We start from the raw sequence: 18,211 nt of genomic DNA, 5'->3' as shown, positions 1-18,211 counted from the left end.
GTGAAGACGTTTGTCTGGCCGGCGCGTGTAGATTTGTTTTGGAAACGTCGGAAAGACGACGGGACTTGCTTTGAAAACTTTTTTTTTTTTTAGCAGCTATCTGCAGCGTGCATAGGGACGAGGAAATGTGTCTATTTGTATTTCTACTTAATATAATATGCCGCCGGTGAAACAAAGTAATGCTGCTGTTGCACTGCAATTTCCCAGCTATATATATTACCCACGGTGCTACAGAGCTAGCGTTACAGCAAAGTCACAGTGATTGTGATGGATGTTTTGTTCTAAGTAAGAAACTGAATCATTTATAATGACAGAGGATATTACCGATGCATCGTTGCAGGTCGGCTGGGCTGATACACACAGCTGAAATGGATGCGTGATCTAAGACGTTTGTTGTCGTTTTCACGAGTGTAGTAACTAGAGCTAATCTAGTGGTAATGTTAGCCAGCTTTGTTGTAACAACATGAATTCATGTATTGCTGTAAACTACGTCCCGCATTACATTTCATAAATGAAATAAAATTTACAAACCTGTCTAGGAGGAATCGGGCGAATTATGGATCCGACCCTCCCTTCAAGCCCCGCAACTCTCTCCATCTCTGAAAGGAATCGCCAATGTTTATCCGTGTTTTAGCCCTAGCTCGATCGGATTCCCTCTCTGCCTTTCGTTGGTCTTCGGTTCTAATTCTTTTTCTTTTCTTTGTCTCATTATCAGCCATGACAAAAGTTTTAGCTCGGTTAGCACTGGCTAGCGTAGCAACAAAACAGCTATGCCGTATCACTTTGGCCGTATCCTGAATGTCGTCAGTTCCGGTCTGACTGCCGTAAATCGTTTCGTCAGTGGTCCGACCCGACCAATGCCTTTCAGAGGTATAGAATTAGACTACTTAGAAAAACATATCTTCACGCTGATGGGCTCATTTGCTGTTGTAGGTAACAGAGACACATCATCAGAAACCAGAGACTTTTCTATATCCAGTTAAAAACTCCGTACAGGGGCTTTAATCTCAGAATTCTGAGATTCTGACTTTAATCTCAGAATTCTGACTTTTTTCTCAGAATTCTGACTTTAATCTCAGAATTCTGACTTTAATCTCAGAATTCTGAGAATAAAGTCAGAATTCTGACTTTAAAGTCAAAACTAAAAAATAAATTCACATGTGGCCCTAATCCTCTTCCATAATCATGAATTACGTGCTACATTGGCTGTTTTGTGATTATAAACTCTGTTTGAGTGCATTACACCGCCTCCACCGGCTAATCCAATGTGTCTGTGTCACTTTGAAATGATTCCTGACAGTTCAGGATAAGTTTTGATTCCAGGAGGACCCTAGTCTTCCCACACAGTGTATTTGCCTCCTTGTGATTGGCGGATTAGTGTGATTATCATGGATTTGGGGACTGAAGACTGAAAAAGTCTTATTTATAATTTATTTATTTTATTTATTTATAATTGTTTTATTTACATTTATTTTTTTTATAAATTGTACACATTGTGTACCTGTTTGGCTAGATATTTTATATTCATTTTTTGTTCTCAGGTGGGTAATTTGCAGAAGGTGCAATCCTTTTTTTGTAATGTTGTATGAAGAAAACAAAACCAAGGCCAAATGGCCTTTACTATTTAAGTTTGTATTCACAGTTTTACATGTTATACATGTTTTACAGTAAGTTGATTTAACTGTACTGTTGTTTAATTATTGGCACTGGCACTTAATAAATGGGCTTAGTTTTGGAGCCAAATGTTGGAGTTGGAATGAATACCTCTGTTTTTTTGAGAAATGCTTGATCATTTTACAGCCACATCATTTTCGTTATGCATTATTTGTTTTGGTTGTTTAAAAATGCAAAAAAAAAAAAAATCCGATTACTCGATTAATCGATCGATAAAGTGCTAGATTAATCGATTACAAAAAGAATCGATAGCTGCAGCCCTAGTCTGTCTATCATTTAGTTCTCTGCAGGAAGCATAAAGTGAGTTTAGCAATATGCTTTAGTGATAAATCTTGCCTGCGGCTGGAGGTGAGATTGATGAGAGCAGTGACACTGAATAAAACAATGAGGTTGTACAGTGTTACACCAAAATAAGTGTATAGACAAAAAATGCTGAACTTCAGAGTCTGGAGATACTTCCTTGTAGATTTATCATTAAACCAACCACTCAAACATTACCCATCAAGGAAAACACATCATCTAGACAGCTCGGCTTGATGGAGTACCAGTTTAGTCGACTATCTATGACCCACCAAAAGGTTCCTGAAATTGTTACATTTTGTGTTGCTCCAGCTTGCAGGATGTGTTATATTTCATCACATAAGAAAAGTCAACAGCGATGACAATTGAAATTGAGGCAAATTAACATTATACAACATCTTGGTTAGAGCTCTGTCATAAACGTGGAACTAGAAGCTATCATTTGATCAGTTGACAATATAAAATGATCGATTATTGCATTTTCCCTAATTGCACCTTTTGATGGTGTAGTGGTTTGTCATGATTTAGTAGTAAGGGGTATACTTAAAAAACAAGTTACTTTGCTTTTTCACACAGATGTATGACAAAACTATCGCCAATCTCATGTTACTGTAGAGGTTACACTACAGTCAGCAGCCAGCTAGTTCAACTTAGCTTAAATATGATTGGTAACAAAGGGAAGAAAAAGCTTGCTCTGTCAAAAAAGTAACTAAATCAATCTTCCAGCATCTCTAAAGCCCACTAATTAAGATATAATATCTCATTTGTTTAACCTGTATAACCAAAGTTTACAGAATAAGCAAGGCGATACCAGGATTGATGTTTCCAGTATTGTTTACACTGAGTTAGCTTGTGGCTGTATCATTAGCATGTCGGCGAAAAAAGTTTGCAACAGCCCTTCTACTACCACATCCACGTTTCAAATAAAAAAAATGAATCCCCTCTTAAACACTTCATAACATTAAAACATTTTTAAAAAACGCGCTTACAGTGTGAATTCAGTGAAAGCCGACGTGTTGGTGGTGGTGCTTGTTTCCATAGTGACGCATGACCCGCCGCCTGCTGCTCTGTCATTCGACGATCCTGATCCTGCCTGCTCACTTTCACTTTTGCTCCTCCACTGCCGCTCTGTGCGCATGCGCCGTGCAGCGAGACTCGCTCGTACCTCCCGGACTACCTCAAGAGTTTAACAATATATTGTCTCATATTCATCGATATTATATGTATGGCTGCGCAGCTCGTGATCGATGGGAGGCAGGAAAAGCTGTGCAGTAGTCCGCGTTGTGGCACAATGAGCTCTTGTTAGAAATCAAAAGTGAAAGTGTGGAGGTGCTACGCAGTTATTTCAGTTTATCTTGTTGTGTTAACGCTGAACATTGTCTACAACACTTAAAACACGAAAACTAGACTCCATGATGCTGATTGAAGTCATTTTCTTTGGATGCTTTGTGACGTGCGTTTATGGTAAGAGCATTGATCTTTGCATTTTGATGCAGCACTGATGGTGGACATGACGTTGTAGTCCAAATAATGTGACCTGAAGTTGACTGTCAAGCTCAGCAATAAACTCTCATGTCACGGTGTCTGATAGAGCTCATTTTGTTATTTTTCCTATAATATAAGAACATGCGAAAGTGTAAAATGTGTCTGAAACCAAGTAAACAGTTGAGCACATGAAGAAAAAGAGCTCCCAATAATGAATGAAAAAATATTTATTTGGGTTTGAATCCACACAACTAAACAAATTAAAATAGGGCTTAGAACTCAGTCTTATATTGATATTTATGTATTTATAGTTGTTTGAATATATTAGATAGTAATGTACCCATAAATCAAGGCTGGCTATTTGTCCTTGCTAATAAAACTCTCTGGGATTCATTGAGCTGATTATGTTAAAAAAAAAAATTTTTTTAAAAATTGTAAATTTTTCCATAAATTAAAGACAGTTAATCTCCACTGTTTTACTGTTTGTAGGTAAAACTTGTCATTTATTCAATCCAGATTCACATAACATTTAAAGATTGTTGATTTATTTTGATCGATCTTCTCTCTCAGCTAATGGCGTTGCAGATGTGGTACTGTCCTGCAGCCTGGTGGAGGAGGGAGTCGGAATGGGTGGAATGGGAGGAGGCTCTCTTTTCACACGGACTCCGGCCACTCTTGTCTTAAGAGACGTTGCAGTGGCTCCTGACGAATCATTCGAATCACTCACTCCGTTTGTCCCGCCTTCGATCCCCGACCCGGATGCCATCCTGTTAGAAGCCAAAGGTTTTCCCTGCACTCTCTAACTATCAAGTCTGGTGTAATATGAACCCATATTGAACTTCTCCTCTCATCCCTCTGTGACAGTCTCATCACCTGAGATCCCCGATGCAGATGTGTTGCTCCACGCCGACTGCAATGAGCAGGAGGTGATGTGTGAAATAAGCCGTTATTCCCCTCATGGATCCCAGGACAGTTCAGACTCTGCTTATTTCATGGTTTCCCTGAATTTGGAGGGAGTTGAGTTCAGCACTGCGTTGATTCTTAGGACTTTGACGGTTGAGAGGGACCAGTCGACCCTCATACAAAACAAACTGGGTCTGCCTCTTAGCCAGTCGGGGACTCTTCTGACTGAGGGTGAGATCCAGAGTCTAACTGTTTCCATTTTGTTTTGTTAGACAGGCAGTAACATCAGTCTCACTACTTTTCCTCTGTTGTCATTGCTTCTCACCCCTCAGTATTATTCCTGGTGTTTTCCCACATTAAGTCTGTGTCTGCACCTCTGAGAGGCGATGTTCTCCTCAACTGTGGCTTCAAGCAGCAGGAGATACCTTTAGCACAGGAGGTGGGCATTGAATGGCGACTGCAGCACAGAGGCAAAGGGCGAAAAGTGCTTGAAATGAAGACGAGGCTGGACGATGCAGAGGGGAGCACAGTGGGTAAGTGCTGTGTGAACAGGCTTGCCAGGGACTTTATCCAGGGTCTTAACTCTAGGGGTGACTTTAAAACTGTTCATCAATTGTATCAAATGTAATTGTTTGCCCTCAGTGCATGAGGAAAGGAAGGGCTCAAGCATGGATGCTGCCCAGGTCAAGAGTGAGGGTGATGCCTCTGTGACTCTGACCAAGCTGAAGGTTTTTGATGAGGGGACGTACATCTGTACTGTCAGTTTAGGACCTTTCCATGCCCAGCAGGTCATTCAACTCCGCATAAATCGTAAGTTTCAATCTAATTCATAAATTCAGAAAAAAAATCCACAGAATGTCTTTGAAGTCTTCCTTTGTCACTCTATCCTTCAGAACCGCCGCATGTTTTACTCTCAGAGGAGAAGTTGGTTCTGAAGGCGAGCTCACCTCAGACACTGAGCTGCCACTGCAATAAATACTATCCACTGGATGCTCAGGTCTGTAACTAGTATGTTCATAGAAAGTACAGTCTTCTATTAGGAGCCAAATCTGTCAGTCACCACTATGTAATCACAAAAACCTCTGTGAAAGATGTAAAGTTTAATAGATTTATTTTGGTTCTGCCTTCCAGATGGAGTGGTCATCGCTCTCTCCGACAGACACAGAGCCTACGGTGTTGCCAAATCAGGGCTCTCTATCCAGCCATCGACAGCATGGTGATGGGACTTACTCCCTGTCATCTCAGCTCACTGTGCCCTCAAGTGTCTCCCCTGGGACTAAAATCATCTGCAGCGTGTCCCATGTGGCCCTGGACACTCCCCTGTCTGTCAGTCTGGTGGTAGAAAGTCCTGAACCAGGTATGACACTGTACATGTGTGGCCTTTGTGTATTTTTAAAGAAATAGTTTTGGTAAACTTTCATCCAGTTAGCACAGACAATCAATACCACCACATCTGTACAGCAAATATAAACTATAGTAAGCAACTGGTTAGCTTAGCTTAGCATAAACACTGGAAACAAGTGGGAACAGCTGGCCTGGTTCTGTCTAAATATGATAGAATCTGCCTATCAGCACCTATAAAGCTGGCAAATAAACATTTTATGACTAATTTGTTTCATCTGAACAAAAACCAAAGTGTTAAAACAATATTTTCTGGTTTTACGAGGTGTATGTGTATGTTTTCTACATTAGCCCACAGTAGAGTGTTAACAAACTTGTCTTCAAATTATGGATTTGCAGATCATTCTGTTTATTGGTCTCTTAACTCCTCTCTGCTTCTTTCTCTCTACAGATTCCTATTGGTGGGTTCTGGGTTTCCTGATCATCACTGTGCTTTTCTTCTACCAGGTCATGAGATAAGTTAGAAGGAGATGTTCTTGTAGACTGTCCTGACTGGAAACTGAGCTCAGAAAAAACATACTTTGTGTCAGTAAGATATGAATGATTTCATTAGAAGTCTTTACTGGTTATTTTAACTCTTCTTGCCTTTTACTGAACTGAAAAAAAATCGCAAATTTGTGGGGAAACTACTGTATTTGAATATTTAGATGTGTCATTTCGAATGCTTTATGAATTTGTTGGGATTCGTTGGTAGGGGTTTATTTACTTACTCAAGTTGCACTAAGCAGGTTTGGAGCTTGAATTTACGTAACCTGCAAAATGTTGAATTGTAAGCATTTGCCATAAAACCCACATTTTGAATCCCACACGAAACTTTGCAGCAAAAAAATGAATTGCCCACTGCAATTTCATTATTTCTCAAATACTGTGTTCATTTACTGTGCATGCCTCTGTGGGTGGTGTAAGAAACCTACATTGTTACATCAGAGTATCAGAGGACTTAAGTTTCTTTTTTACTCTCTGAAGTTTGTGGGTTGTAATAATTAGGTTGAATCATGCACATGTAGGCAGAAGGCCCTCTCAGCTCCTCCAGGCTGTGCATTACTGCTCATACAAATTTAATCATGAAGAAATATCAAATCCATGGCACTATGAATATGGGTAACCAAGACATGACTTTAATAGCGTGTGTGCAGTCAAATATTTAAATCATTTCGTTCCATTTGTGTAAGTATTTTGTGATGCTGTTTCCCGTCATATCAATCTCCAAAGTTGTATAAATCCTAAACAAGACGAGCAGCTTAGACTGAAGCGTGATGTTACACGCAAGAGGACATGCAGTAAGACTTCATGTTATTCGTCTGATTCAAACAGGAATGAGTTTTTCAGGCCTTGATTTTTTATAATTTTTTCTTCGCGTTCACACTGTGAATTTTTAGCTTCTTCGTTCTGCTGATCAGTATGGGGCCATGGACCTTTTTTTCCCCTTTTTCTAAATATTTCAGCCTGAAATTTAGGAAAATGCATATATAATCAGGCACAAGACAGTCAAACCCAAAACTCTTTTGTAATAGCTGCACCACTTCATCAAATGGAAATATTCTGGATATTTGACTCAGTGTGAATATAATGCACCTCATTGGTACTATTTTAAATGTTTTTGTGGCTTGTTCTTGCTTGTTTTTGTGCGTGGTTCCAATATCGTGACTCTTCTTGTAATTAACTTTTCATAATGAAAGATTTTGTGCCCCAGCAACACTGTTTAAGTTATTTGACATTATCAATAAGTACATTTGTTTAATTAGTTATATTTATAATTTTGTTGATTGATGCTTCGTGATAGACAAATCACAGGGTTTCTCATTTATAAAATGACTTCCATCAGCATGTGTAGACCAGACCTATTCAACTGGCGGCCCTTTACAAACCCCATTATGGCTCTTTGATCATTTTGTTCGCAGGCACATTCAGTAGTTATGTCTGTTGCGGATCACAAAAATACTCTTATTTCTTTAAAACATTTTAATACAGGCTGTTTAAGCAGAGGGAATTTACAAGAAGCAAACTGAAAACCTACTTCTAAGAAAGTTGCAAGGTTTTTCCTGCACTTTTGTAGATATAATTTTTCTTTCACACTGTGAAAACTGCTAAACAAAGAGGAGGAAACACATTTTAAGACTCCACGCTTTACATTTACAAAAGTCATTTTTTCAAATCTAGCCCTTCCAAAAGAGTAGTTGAATAAGCCTGGTGTGTCCTGTAATGAGAAATAAAAACAGTTTTTAACAAGGTCTGAATCGGCTCATTGTGTCAAAAGAATATAATAAAGGTCATCACTCAGTTCGGTTGATGTTTTATTTATTGGCATCAGCAAAAGTGTTAAGCATGCATTTGTTTTGTTTTTTCGCAAATCCAGTTGCATCTCATACTGCATTTCAGGTTGTAAATCACGAAACAATGTTCTCATAACTCATGTGGTAATAACCTAATAATATGTTGCACATTATTATCAGATAATTATGGTTATCTGCTACAGTTATGCATGAATGCATTTTGCACATAAAGGTTGTTCATATTTTCTTAATTTGACTCTCAAAATTAGTCCGATGAGAGGAGAATGAACTTCTTTTATATCCAACAACCCCCCCAGAAAACCTGAAAGAATCTATAAACACATTTTCAGGAGCATAATCCGACAGATGGTACTATTAATCTATCCATACAATACTAGATGTTTTTAACAGTTCACTATAGTAGCAGTTGTTTGCAGTCACTGAATATTATTTTTTTTGTCTCCAAAGCGGGTGAAATTAACAAAATCTTGGCAGACTCTTTAGCATCATTGCATTGCATAAGCAGTAATTATCGGATCAGAAAGACATTATACACAGGTCCTTTAAACCACTAACAAAAGAAAATGTACAATCGGCAGTTAGATTCAGAAATGGCAGATACACAGGTCACACAAATAGGCAAAACTATGGACACCGTTTGCCATGCAAGTTAGAAACAAACACCTCATTTTGGCCGTTACCATACTGCAGGTGACAGGTGAGTCTTTTCATGTGAGTGAGGGGGGAGCCTTTCTTAATCATGTCCTCTCTCCCGTTTTCCTGCATTTTGAGGACCAGACCAACTCAAACAACAATCAAAGAAACACTTTGTATGCAAACCTTTCCAAACACGTTTGTAATGTGACGCCACACATTCATCTGTCTATGGCTGTGACTCTGTCGGAGCAGGCTGCTCATGTGTACGGTAGATTGTCTGTTAGTGGCTGCTTGTCTGTTTTCCTTTGTGTGCATGTTACTATGCCACCACCTGTGGTACAAGGAACCGAGGTAAAGTGACGCATAGTTATACAACTAATTTATGAATAACTGCTTATCAGTCCAGACTTAACTTTTAACGTTTTATTCATACACATAAATGCTGCATTCTTACTTCTTTTCCCTGAATCATTTCTTCCTTTCCTCATATCATCACACAGTCTTGTACATTTTTTCTAATTTCTTTCTCTTATTGTCTTATTATTGAATGTTGCAAACTACATAAGAGAAAGTTAGACAGGAAAACGAAAAAAGTTAAGAATAAAAGCTTACCAGCTACACTTGGAAAAAGCTATTGGCTACGATGCTTTGAATCACAAATACACACACGCACACAACAAAAATATCCATAATCTTAATCTAACATGACCTTGTGTTAGTAATTAGCGATGGCGGGAGCGGGTGTGACAGAGGGAGTGTGTTAGTTGGGCATGTCAGTATCGATTTACAAATGTAGGACTCTCAAAAAAGGTAATATGAATAAGCTTTGGCGTATCTGGGGAAGAAAGGACTGCAAACTCCCTGCACACATTCACCATCTGAACATTGTTCATTTCCCCCCAGTGCTCCCTTCAGAGGGCTGAGCCCCGTGTGTTGCCCGTGTCACATGAATTTTCTCTCTCCCTCCTTCCCTTTTCTTTTCTTCCTCTTTCCCTCCGCCTGCTGCGTCCTTCAATAATACATGAGGTGCAGAGACGGGAGAGAGTGAGTGAGACTAGACGCCCAAAAGGAGTGGAAGAAAGCAAGAAGAAGGGAGGGAAAGGGGGGACGAAGAGAGCAGAGACACCTAGAAAACACTACTGTCATGTGTAAGTGCAAGATGGTTTGATGGAAGACTGTGTGAAGAGAGGAAGGAGAGGACAGATAAAAGGGGACGCTTGGGTTTCTTTTTTTTTTCTTCTCTTCCCTCTCATATCGTTCTCAAGTCCGTATCCATCCGTATTGATGGGCTGAGCTCAGTAGAAGAAGTACACTGCGAATGAAGGAGAGAGGAAGTCATTAGTCTAATGGATCTGGCAAAACATCAGCGAATACAGAACAGTCAGCAGAGCTCTCTCCGTCTGATAAAGTGTTTACAGGTATGTTTTTACATTTTTAAAAAATGGCCAGATTGGTGTTATATCAATAATTTACTGTAATAAGGAGTTATGAATAATTGACAATTAGAGCAGAAGCAGTCCGGCCAGATGTGGGCTTGTTAGAGCAGAAATACAGACGATAACTCGGTTCCTCTCCGTATTTTTCCAGCCAGTGCTGGTTGAGATTTACTTAAATCTTAAGTAATGTTTATTGTCTACTTTTTTTTTTTTTTAACTGTTCATGATTTCTAACTGGGGACCCTGCATCATTGTTTTTCCAGCCTGTATGGATTTTGTTCTTATTTAAAGGAGTAGAATTATGCACATTTTCAGGTTCATAGTTTTATTTTGGGTTACTACTAGAATAGGTTTACATCCTTAATACTCAAAAACTCATCTGATTTCTCATACTGTCCAGTGCTGCTGTACTGTGTTTCCCCCCTCTGTCTAAAACACTCCTGTCTCTTTAAGGCCCCTCCTCCTGAATACCCAGTCTCCTCTGATTGATCAGCTCACAAACTATTGACCCGGCACCGGCAAAAACATGCCAAACTAGCTGCTAGGTATAAACCATGCAAATGTGTGACATGGTGACATAGTGTGATGTCAAAAAGTCACAGGATTAAAGGAGGGGCTACTGACGAGGCGTTTCAGGATCAGTGATTTCGGTGGAAGAGGGAAGCTTCTGTTGGTGCTTTGACCTATTTAGCTTTCAAGATCTAGATCAAATAGGGGAGGATTTCTAAATGGAAGCAACCTTTTCCATTGTTGAGGCTCATTGTTCTGGGAATATACTAGTAGGTCAGTCAAGACGACCTTTCTAATTGATAGTTACCCTACCTACCCCAACCTCTAGCTGGTGCTGGATTATTTCCTAATCAGGGGTTGTTGAAGAGTATGTAGGATCTTTGTACTGTTTGGCTTGGACAGCGTCAACACATTCGCATTGAATAAAGATTTTTGCCCTAATCCACGCTCCAGTAGACATGGACTGTATTCCGTTTTTTTCCTGATAAAGACATTTTACCTGCCAGCATCCTTTAAAGGCACACTATGAAAATTTAAAGAATAAATTAAAACTGGGAATTTTAATATTAATATTAATGAGGTAATAATAGAAACTCAGACATATTTATTTTTTCCATAACTGAATAAACAAGCTGTTCTCAGAGGAAAAAAAGGTGCCAGAACACTGCTTGACGCTAGAAAGGTGGCAGGGTCCGCCACATATAAACAAAGTAAAACAGTATGAAATTGTGTTGTCCTTTAAGGTCAGTTTGTTTGTTCACAGGGCTTAAAGTATTCCGGCATGGTGCCGGATTTTTGGCGCGTGGCGTTTGGTTGCGGGAAAAAAAAAATTGTCTTGATATCGCTTTCAAGTTCATGAGTTCGTCTGCCAATGATATGATAGGAACAACTCTCCCTATCTCAAACTAACATTATTAGCCAATCAGAAGTAGAATGGGGCAGGTCTTGGAAAAAACGTGCTTCAACCGAGTCCTATGCTGCATAGATGCCCATGCCAAAACGTCACGTAGGAGAGTAGGATGGAGAGTAAGTTCATAAAGTCTGGGAAGATGCCCTTCTTATTGATTACAGATTAACAAATAAATGGCGCTGGGTGTGGATAGATAAATAGGTAAAGACAGTAAGCCTTTGGTATCTGGTGCAAGAAGTTAAGAGAAGCAGGTGCTTGCTTCTGCACTTTGTGCTCGAGAAAGCTAATATATGGAACTAGCAGTAACAAAAGTACTACCACGTCACAAATCAGACCCTGCTCATAGAGCTGCTGGTCGCGCTATCCAACACACAACACGATTACCGGGAACAACCACAGCTGACTTACCGGCATCAATGACTGACGGTGTGTGTGAGACTTGAAAAAACGCGGGTGCACGTTCATCGCAGAACACGATTTGTCTTTTAAGCTCTCCCAACCCCTGGTAAATCTATGCAAAGAAATATCTGAAGACAAAATTGCTCTGACAAAACTGTCAGTGGAGTAAAAACTCAACACCTGGCAAGCAGGAAAATGAATATAGCCAATGCCTCAGCACTTATGCTGGAATGAAAGATGTCCTGCCATGTCTACCAGTATGATCTAAAAATACTGATAATGTTTAACCCTATGTGTGTTCATACGGGCATGTAGTACTCTTTGTGATGTTGTCATAAGAATAGCATTCCCCCACTTAAATAATCCCAACTACACCACTGATTGCCCCCTCCTGTATTCATTTTTTTCACTCAAGAAAACAAAAACAGTTTGTTTATTTTGTTTGTTTGGGCCATAAATCTTGTCCCCAAAACTACATAGTGCACCTTTTACGAAAATCATCTCTGTATCTTAATTTCCTGTCAAATTAACAGCACTAACACATAAATACTATTTCCTACTGACAGTTACTCTGCTGCTATTTATAAAAACCTGTACATCAACCCGTCTGTCATAGATAGTCAATAGACTTGTCAATCTTTGTATTAATATCAAGATCTTCTACTCACAGAAGATTATTCCAACCACAATGACTCCAATGATCCCCATCATGATCATCATCTGAAACGAGAGAACAACAACATTAAGTGACAGTGCCCAATTGTGTGTGCAGTTCCAAAAGACATATTTAAGACACTTGAGATTATTTGCATTTGCTGTAGCGATGGAATCTCTTGAGTATTTCTGAGTTGCTACAATAACAGACTTCTTTTTTCTCATTTTACCCCAAAGCATCTGGTCAGGCTCCCACAGCAGCTCATTAACAGATTAGTGTGTGGAGCATCCCCAGAACAGACGCTGTGTGTTCACCTCAGCATGAACAATAGTTTGATGTTCTAAAGTAAAAGAGCTGAGGATCTGATTCAAACACTCTATATACATAATATACCTCCGCACATCACTAATAGATTAGATTGTGAGTATCTTACAGTAACAACAATCTGTTTAATGCACCTACACTAATGTGCCCACCTTGCAGTTCTTCCACCAGTACTTGTTCTTTAGCTTGGCTGCACAGCTTTCAAACTGGGAGGCTCCGGCTTGGAGAGCGTCCGCCCTGTCATCCAGCTCTGAAAGCTTCTGGTCCCTTTCCAAAACCTTGTCGACATTCACCCTCATGATGTCCACCACCTATCCCACAGTGGCGAGGATGAGAAGGCATTTGGCAGGGGTGTGGTAGGTTGGGGGGGGGGGAGACAAAGAGGATGACAAGCATGGTTAAAGGAAAGCAGCACGGGGGACAAAAGGCTTTCTGAAGCTACATCATATATCATGAATGAGTAGTTGCTATGCATTTGCAAATTGCAGCATTACGTGCTAGGCTATATTTAGTATGTTAAGGAAAAAGCCCCACTGATTTCTTTCTCTGTTCGAGGTAAAAACCCCACATTTATTTTGGAAACTGTCAAAACATGTGGCTGCACAAACTTTTGAGTCCACATATCCATCTTTTATTTATTCTTATCCAAAGTCGATTTTCTTTTAAAAATGCAAAAAGTCTCAACCCAGTCATTTGATGTAACTCCTTGTAGTTTATGAGTTACTTGGTCATTAGTCAAATGAGCTTTCTCCTTTTTGTTATCACAACAAAACAAGTGAAAATATGGCTTACTGTGAAAGGCTTAAAAAAAGGGACGTTTTGCTTAACTCAGCTTGTATTTTAAGGGTCTGGAAAGGAATTTATAACAATCCATTTTAATAGGATAGAATAAGAACAGACTTTTCCAGAGAACATATAAGCAACAACATCTCATTTTACATGCTTGATTGTCTCTGGTTTAAGCACTGTGCATGTACAGGGAGTCCAGATATTTTTCGACTGACGCATCGGGCCTGCTGCAGCTCACCTCCTCGACTTGGGCCTGTGTCTGCTGTAGCCTGCGGTTGCTGGAGGTATTGGGTGGGCCTGCAGGTGGGCCGCCGCCTGGGGCTCCATCTGCACCGGGGGCTCCAGGAGCACCGGGGGCTGCGGCAGCATCTGGGGCGGACCTAAGATGAAGCACGAGGAGGACGAGGACGAGGCATTGAGTTGATATTCTGATAACTGATGTATGTTCATCTCATGTAGAGAGCAGTTAATTTTATTCTCATTGGAAGAAAACAACGCTGAGATCTAACCTTCAGCACATAACAGAAGGAGACCACTGCACATTATGCAAGCGAGGTAAAGGGGTTGAGAGGATGAGGATGAGAGAGGATGAAAAAAAGAGCAGGTGAAGGATGGGGGTAGGATATAAAAAGAAGATGCAACGGTGAGAAAGAAAATATAGGCCGCAGATGGAAAGCGAGTAACAGAAAGTCCTCTGAGAGCAAGAGATTATGGTGGGAACAAAAGAGGGGAGAAGTTCTTGTGATGGATTACAGTGAGCTGGGCCGGATTTAGAGGAGAAGGTAAGGCTGGAAAGTGAGGTGTGGAAAGAGTGAAAGGGTTAATCCAGCAGAGGGGAGAGGAGGGATGGGTACAGGAGGTTTGAAACTGAGCAAACAAGCTCCTCAGCGGATCATGCCTTGGTGGGCCATTCAATATAAATCACAGCCACTGCAGCAGCGGGACAAGAAAGTCATGAAGCATCAGTCATTTGACAACAAAGCAGGTGATGGTGAGCTCAAACCCTCTGAACCACTATGAGATATAACATTTTTTTTTTCTCCAATCTCTGGTGTAAAATGATCTAAAAAGCTCAAAATAACTCAACCCAAGGCTCTAGAGTGGCAGCAGTCAAACCCTGCATACATAATTCAGTGGTGCTGTGACGGAAAATTTCACTTGCGTCAGCAAAATCCATCAAGCTGAAATAAATCAGTTCAGTTTCAGAGCCCCTCAATGGCAAAAAACATGCAAGGAAACGAGCTGGCTCGAATGCATTTTCATCAAGTGCAGCTCGAGAGAGGTTTTTCATTGTGTTGTAGTGAAAAGAGCGCAGCAGAAAAGCCGCATTAATACTCACATCTTCTATGCAGCTGTTTGAACTGACTCACGGCCAGCGGAGGAGGAGGAGGAGGAGGAGGAAGAGGATGAGGGGAAGCAGGAGAGGGAGGGTCTGAAGTACAAGAAGAAGAAGAAGAAGAAGAAGAGGAAGAGGAAAAAAACAACAGCAGGATCACAGAAAAAAAGAGACTAGGATTTCCAAGCAGTGGCGCAAAACAAAAAGTCCAATTTCTCAGTGAGTGAAGTGAGTGAAGTGGAGAGCGGTCAGTGAGCAGAGGAGGGGGACTCTTGGCGCAGTGGAGCAGATCTTCTAGCGGTGCGTTTATACCGCAAGTCGTCAGCAAAGCAAAAGTACCGCAATACCGAGACACGTTAAAAACGGCTCAGGTGATAATTCACTGTGTGAGCAGGAAGTGAAGGAGATCAGGAGAAAAGTACTTCTGAATTATAATCCATGCAGGATGAATAGTCATAAAAAATAAGGGGGGAAAATCCCACGGATGCTGCTTCCAGCTCGTCCGAGTGATGATGCTGGCTTTATGGAGTCCTTACAAAGCTGCTGCTGCTGGAGGCTGAGGCGCAGCGCTGATTGGCTGCTCGCTCGAGTTGCCTCTTCTGAGAGCTGCTGGCAAAATGCGTGCAATTTCAAAAATTAAGGGAAGAAAGAACAAGACAGAAAAAGTCCAGTCATGAGAATTCAGTTGTCTGTCTTGGATTTCTGTCACCCCCACCTCTCTCTCTCTCTCTCTCTCTATCTCTGTCTCTCTCTGTCTCTCTCTCTCTCTCTCTCTCGGATGTGCGTGTTGTGCGGTAGTTTCGCCCGTGCAAAGTGCTGTGGCACTGTAAGGCTACTGCAATAATGCGTCTCTCCTCCTGCCTTCTCCACTTGGACTCGTAACGACAGTGCGGTACCCCCCTCCCCCTCCTCTCTTCTCCCCTCCTCCCCTCCTCCTCTCGCTCCCTTCACACTTTGCAGTACTGCAGCTCTCTGTGCCGGATGGGGCGGCAGGACGACACTGCGGTACAGTGGATGCCTACAGAGTGTTGACTCGACTGTTTCCTCCTCAGGCCAGGGATTCTCCCCCCACCCCCAAGACCTACTGCTCCTGTATGACACTTCCCTTTTGTATTTCGCTCTCATTTAATCCCGGTTTCCTTCGAGTCTGCAACCTCTGCTCCCTTTGCATTTCGATCATCGGCTCTGTGCATGTGTACGAGTGAAGTCAGCCGTGAAAAAAAGGGGAGAAGTCCCAGGAGATGGCCATCAGAGCAATGGAACATGAAACAAAACAAAAAAAAACATATAATCTATATGACCAAAAGTGTTTGGACACCCTTATCTGCATTGCACTTTGGTTCTGTGGATGTTTTGGACTTCCATCCGAGCACACAAGGACATTTTAGACCAATGTCTCAAAACCTTTTTTTTCTATTTCCATTTGCGATCCTGTCAATTAGAGCATTTGTTTTGTAAAAAAAGGCAAACATTTGACACAGTTTGTACCAGATGCATGTTTTTTTTCCTTTCCCTTATATCTCACGGCCACTCAGATGTACCTTATGATCAAAGGTAAGGAACTACTTTTAGGCTTTCTACAAATCTCCCTGTGCACAAAGCAAGGTCAAAAAGGCATTGACTTTCTCATTATTTCTTCTTCTCCTTTTTTTTATCAGAGAAGTTGTCTGGCCTGAACAGAGCTCTGATCTCAACACCATCCTTCACCTTTAGGATGAACGATTCAGGTTTTATCAGCCAACATCTGGTCCTGACCTCACTCGTGCTCAGGTGGGTATAGGAGAAAGTCACCACCAGTTCCACATTCCCCTCAATCCAGCCGACGGAGTCCACTCTCTCTTTCCTATGCTAGGTGTCTTGTCTGCCTGACCTCTGTGTGTGTGAACAGACCTATAAAACCCTTGAAGGTATGTGGTGGGAGATTGTGGGCATTTAGGTGAGTTGGGGGTACCCTGTACATTTCATACACCGATAGTTACTTTTTGTCTAGAGACACAAGGTTTATCGGTTGGTGCCATCCTTGTATTTGTTTCTGAAAAGATCTTTTTTTTGGCAAGCTAGTTGGGCTATTGCTTTTTGTTCTTTAAGATAGAGTTTAGTGAGGCCACGTTTTGTTATAATTCTTTTATTTTATTTGGCACAACCAGCTTTCCCACATTTTGTGTACCTCTTCAGCTTTTTGTAACTGATAAATAAACCTTTATTAAACATTCAACTCCTCAATCTTTGGTTGTCGTGTTGTCGTGATGCTTTCCATCATATTATTAGAATTAAATATTCTCCATTCACATCTGTTGTGTTCTCTTGCTTGGAGATAAAAGGAGATCGTGCTTCAGCTATTTTGGCTCCGACATTTTGAATCAAACTCCCTGTTAATATCCAATATCAGATCAGCTGAGTCAGTGATCGGTTTTAAAAACACAACTAACAGACAAACAAGTGGATATTTACATGTCTATTCAACTGTGTAAATGGTGTTTTGTTTTTACCTATGAAAAGGAGGTTGTTTTCACCCGTGTACGTTAGTTTGTTGGTTGGTTTGTCAGCAGGATTAAAGAAAACCTATTGAACGGATGTCCACAAGACTTGGATGCAGGATGGGTCTCAGCCCAGAATAGAACCCATTAACTTTTGGTGTGGATCCAGACAGAGGAGCAGATCCAGGAACATTGTGAGACAGCATTTTTGACATCTTCCTTAATTTCTCAGGGAAAAATGCAAAGATCTTACAGGATAACAAAAAATCAGGCGTATTAGGTGGCTGGTGTCCATGAGGGAGTACAAAAGGGGACTGTTCTCTACTGAGTACCATTCTCATTTATATCTTTCTGGTTTTGTTCTTGAGATCTGGTTATTATGCACCCATTTCTCTCTCATTTGCTATCTTTGCAGCTATATATTGTATGGTAACTCTGGTTTTAAAGAGTTGCTATAGAAAGAAAGTTTATTTTTATACATAATGTATTATGGATAAAAAGTATCGATACACATATTCAATGATGCTTTGAAAATGGTCTGTGACTTTAGAGCAAACCCAAGCATCAACACAAGGTTCACCGTTGCCCCACGAATAAGCACACTCACCGTTTATTTAAATATTCTAATGGTTCCCCTCATCCTGATCTCTGAACTCTCCAAGATGATGCTTATTCTCTATTC

General features: G+C 40.7%; 2 protein-coding genes and 1 long non-coding RNA gene across 3 annotated transcripts; 2 read left to right on the top strand and 1 right to left on the bottom strand.

The window, feature by feature from the left end:
- The first annotated feature begins 3,100 nt into the window (after positions 1-3,100).
- Positions 3,101-7,992, top strand: tapbpl (TAP binding protein like). Its single transcript, XM_030393586.1, has 8 exons — positions 3,101-3,438; positions 4,030-4,242; positions 4,324-4,593; positions 4,695-4,895; positions 5,005-5,172; positions 5,256-5,359; positions 5,494-5,719; positions 6,155-7,992. Exons 1-8 carry the CDS (start codon positions 3,387-3,389, stop codon positions 6,220-6,222), a joined length of 1,302 nt encoding a protein of 433 aa, XP_030249446.1. The 5' UTR covers positions 3,101-3,386; the 3' UTR covers positions 6,223-7,992.
- A 52-nt stretch (positions 7,993-8,044) lies between these two features.
- LOC115567228 (vesicle-associated membrane protein 1-like) lies at positions 8,045-15,882 on the bottom strand. Its single transcript, XM_030393595.1, has 5 exons — positions 15,056-15,882; positions 13,955-14,096; positions 13,080-13,238; positions 12,617-12,668; positions 8,045-10,005 (listed from the first exon to the last, which is right to left on the bottom strand). Coding segments are annotated over exons 1-5 (372 nt in total). The 5' UTR covers positions 15,058-15,882; the 3' UTR covers positions 8,045-9,988.
- Positions 15,883-16,015: 133 nt separating this feature from the next.
- Positions 16,016-17,275, top strand: LOC115567232 (uncharacterized). Its single transcript, XR_003981155.1, has 2 exons — positions 16,016-16,606; positions 16,711-17,275. It is a non-coding gene; the product is annotated as an uncharacterized LOC115567232 (long non-coding RNA).
- Positions 17,276-18,211: the final 936 nt, after the last annotated feature.

The sequence above is a fragment of the Sparus aurata genome, chromosome 17, assembly GCF_900880675.1.
Source record: "Sparus aurata chromosome 17, fSpaAur1.1, whole genome shotgun sequence".
Taxonomy (NCBI): Eukaryota; Metazoa; Chordata; class Actinopteri; order Spariformes; family Sparidae; genus Sparus; species Sparus aurata.
Note: the sequence above shows the minus strand (reverse complement) of the source record. Positions and strands in the feature narration are given on the sequence as shown.